This window comes from Trachurus japonicus, chromosome 3 (assembly GCF_045865225.1).
Source record: "Trachurus japonicus isolate A0001 chromosome 3, Traja_1.0".
Classification (NCBI taxonomy): Eukaryota; Metazoa; Chordata; class Actinopteri; order Carangiformes; family Carangidae; genus Trachurus; species Trachurus japonicus.
This window is the reverse complement of record NC_140909.1, coordinates 35252543-35254744: the sequence shown is the minus strand read 5'-3', so window position 1 is coordinate 35254744 and position 2202 is coordinate 35252543. Positions and strand designations below refer to the sequence as shown.

Below are 2202 nucleotides of genomic sequence, written 5' to 3'. Positions count from 1 at the left end.
GGTCTTTAGTGCACCAGCTTAACTGCCTCTTAGGGATTCCTGGAGTTGTAGATGAAGATGAGAAGGAAACCTTGAATGTCCAGCTGCCTCCTCTGTTCCTGTGACTGGAATACAGACTATAGTGGAATGCATCAGTTTTGCGTAACGTTGCTGCTTTGATGCCACTATGACAAGAACTCTTTTCTCTCTGTTAATGCTGGGAGATGTTGCATGTGAAAAATGTTGGTGGAGGTTTTTGTCTAAGACAGGTTTTATAAAGTAGCTCTGTACCCAGCAGCACACAACACACTGAATCCAGGCTGTTCCTGACCGTCTTGGTACTCTCTGGTCTTTCGCATGTCTACCTGGAGCAGTCAGGTTTCAGGTCTGATCCAGACTCCTCCACCAGGAACTCAGAGATGAACTTCAGTCTCAGATTTATGAATGAAAACTACGGTAAACAAAATGTCAATCTTTTAAAACATGTGGAAGATGAGCTGTAGCTCAGGACAGAGCATGAGCCGGAGGGATATTTTATGAAGAAATATATAGATACAATCTGATATATATTATTATTATTATTATTATATTACAGGAACAAATAATATTATGAAAAATATGATGTATGCACTGTGTGGTGTCTCCAGCCCTTTGTGTACAGAGATGAACCAGTATATATATACGGTGTGAATAGTGTCAGCAGCTGTTCATCACATGACTAAAATAACTGTTACTTTACATTTTCACCAGACGGTTCCAGAGCAGAAATAAACTTGTTGTCCTTTCACAATAAAACATGTGACATAAAGTCGTCATGCCACAGTTGATACAGAGTGTATGTCACTGGCTCAGACTTGAGGTTGTGAAGTGAAAAGCTCCACGGTGACTCACAGTGTCTGTGATCACATGGCGGAGCACATCTTAGGAGGGCTGCTCTCTGCGTTGGCCTTCTGTCGCACACACTCTGGAGGAGAAACACAACCAGGAGGCAGGAGGTCATGATGTACCACAGACACACACTGCAAAACTCAAAATCTTTCCAGGAATATTTGTCCTTTTTCTTGTCAAAATGTCTCATTTCTAGTCAAAACTAATCTCTTTCCACTTAAATTAAGACTCATCACCTAAAAATTAACTTGTTTTTAGATCATTTGCACTTGTTTCAAACACATTTTTATTTGAAATAAGTATAAAAATCTGCCAGTGAAAGCAAGTTTTTTGAGCTTGTAATAAGAAAGAAAAACTTGCTCCACTGTCATATTTTTCTACTTAATTCAAGTGAAAATATGTTTGAAAAACAAAAAAAACAAAAGCTACTTTTTATATGATGAGTCTTATTTTAAGTATAATGAGATTTGTTTTGACTAGAAATGACATTTTTGACTATAAATATGAGAAATATTCTTGGTAAAATGACATTTTGCAGTGCACTGGATCCTACGATGCACATGAACACAGTGTGGAGTGTGTGTCCTTCTCACCTGCCAGGTCTGTACGGGAAATCTCCACCAGCCCCTCATACAGGCCTTTGATGGGGTTCTCCCCCGCCACCACCACTCCATGAAGCCAGATGAGCAGCATGCGGTGGCCGTGCTCTTTGAAGCTTTTCATACCTACCAGTTACAGAGAGAGTTACAACACACACTGATCTGAAAACTAGAAAGGTCTGCTCTGCTCATGGTTGTTGTGTGTTAGTGTCTCCTGGATCAGCTGCTGTTGTGTCATCAGTATTTGCAGCACGTGTTGTCAAACTGATCAACATGTTCTCTGGATGGTTTTGTGCTCTGATCTGACTTCAAATAAGATGTTTTCAAGACTATTTCTCTTAACAAGATATTTATGATACACAGTCTAAAAACACATTCTTATAACTCAATGAAATCTTACTCTTCAAGTGATTGTGTCTTATATTAAAGGCATAGTTCAACATTTTGGCAAATTGGCCCATTGCCATAATCGCTATAGTCATAGCAGTAGGTTTGTTACCTTTAATTGTCGGTGCAAGCTATTTTTAGAACGGCGGAGCAGAGCCGCAAGCTGCTCAGAGCTACGCTACGGAGGTGCATTATGGGATTTCTTGGTTTCCCTCATTAAACTCATCAAATACACAATCCAACAACTCCAAAACGCTCTGGTGGACAAATTGTGACCTGCACATTCACCACAATATGAGATAATAATGAGACAAATACAGAGACTCCTTGCTGAAAAACTGTCCTGAAG

General features: G+C 39.8%; 1 protein-coding gene across 2 annotated transcripts in view; it reads right to left on the bottom strand.

The window, feature by feature from the left end:
• Window positions 1–731: 731 nt before the first annotated feature.
• Window positions 732–2202, bottom strand: part of ankdd1a (ankyrin repeat and death domain containing 1A) — a 23199-nt gene continuing 21728 nt past the window's right edge. The window contains exons 14-15 of one of the 2 annotated variants that reach the window (XM_085771529.1): window positions 1461–1592; window positions 732–943 (exon numbers count right to left, since the gene is read on the bottom strand). In XM_085771529.1, the coding sequence (XP_085627655.1) occupies window positions 882–943; window positions 1461–1592 (194 nt within the window). In that variant the 3' untranslated portion in view covers window positions 732–881. The remainder of the gene's footprint in view (window positions 944–1460; window positions 1593–2202) is intronic. The other variant, XM_085771520.1, reaches the window with a different exon arrangement.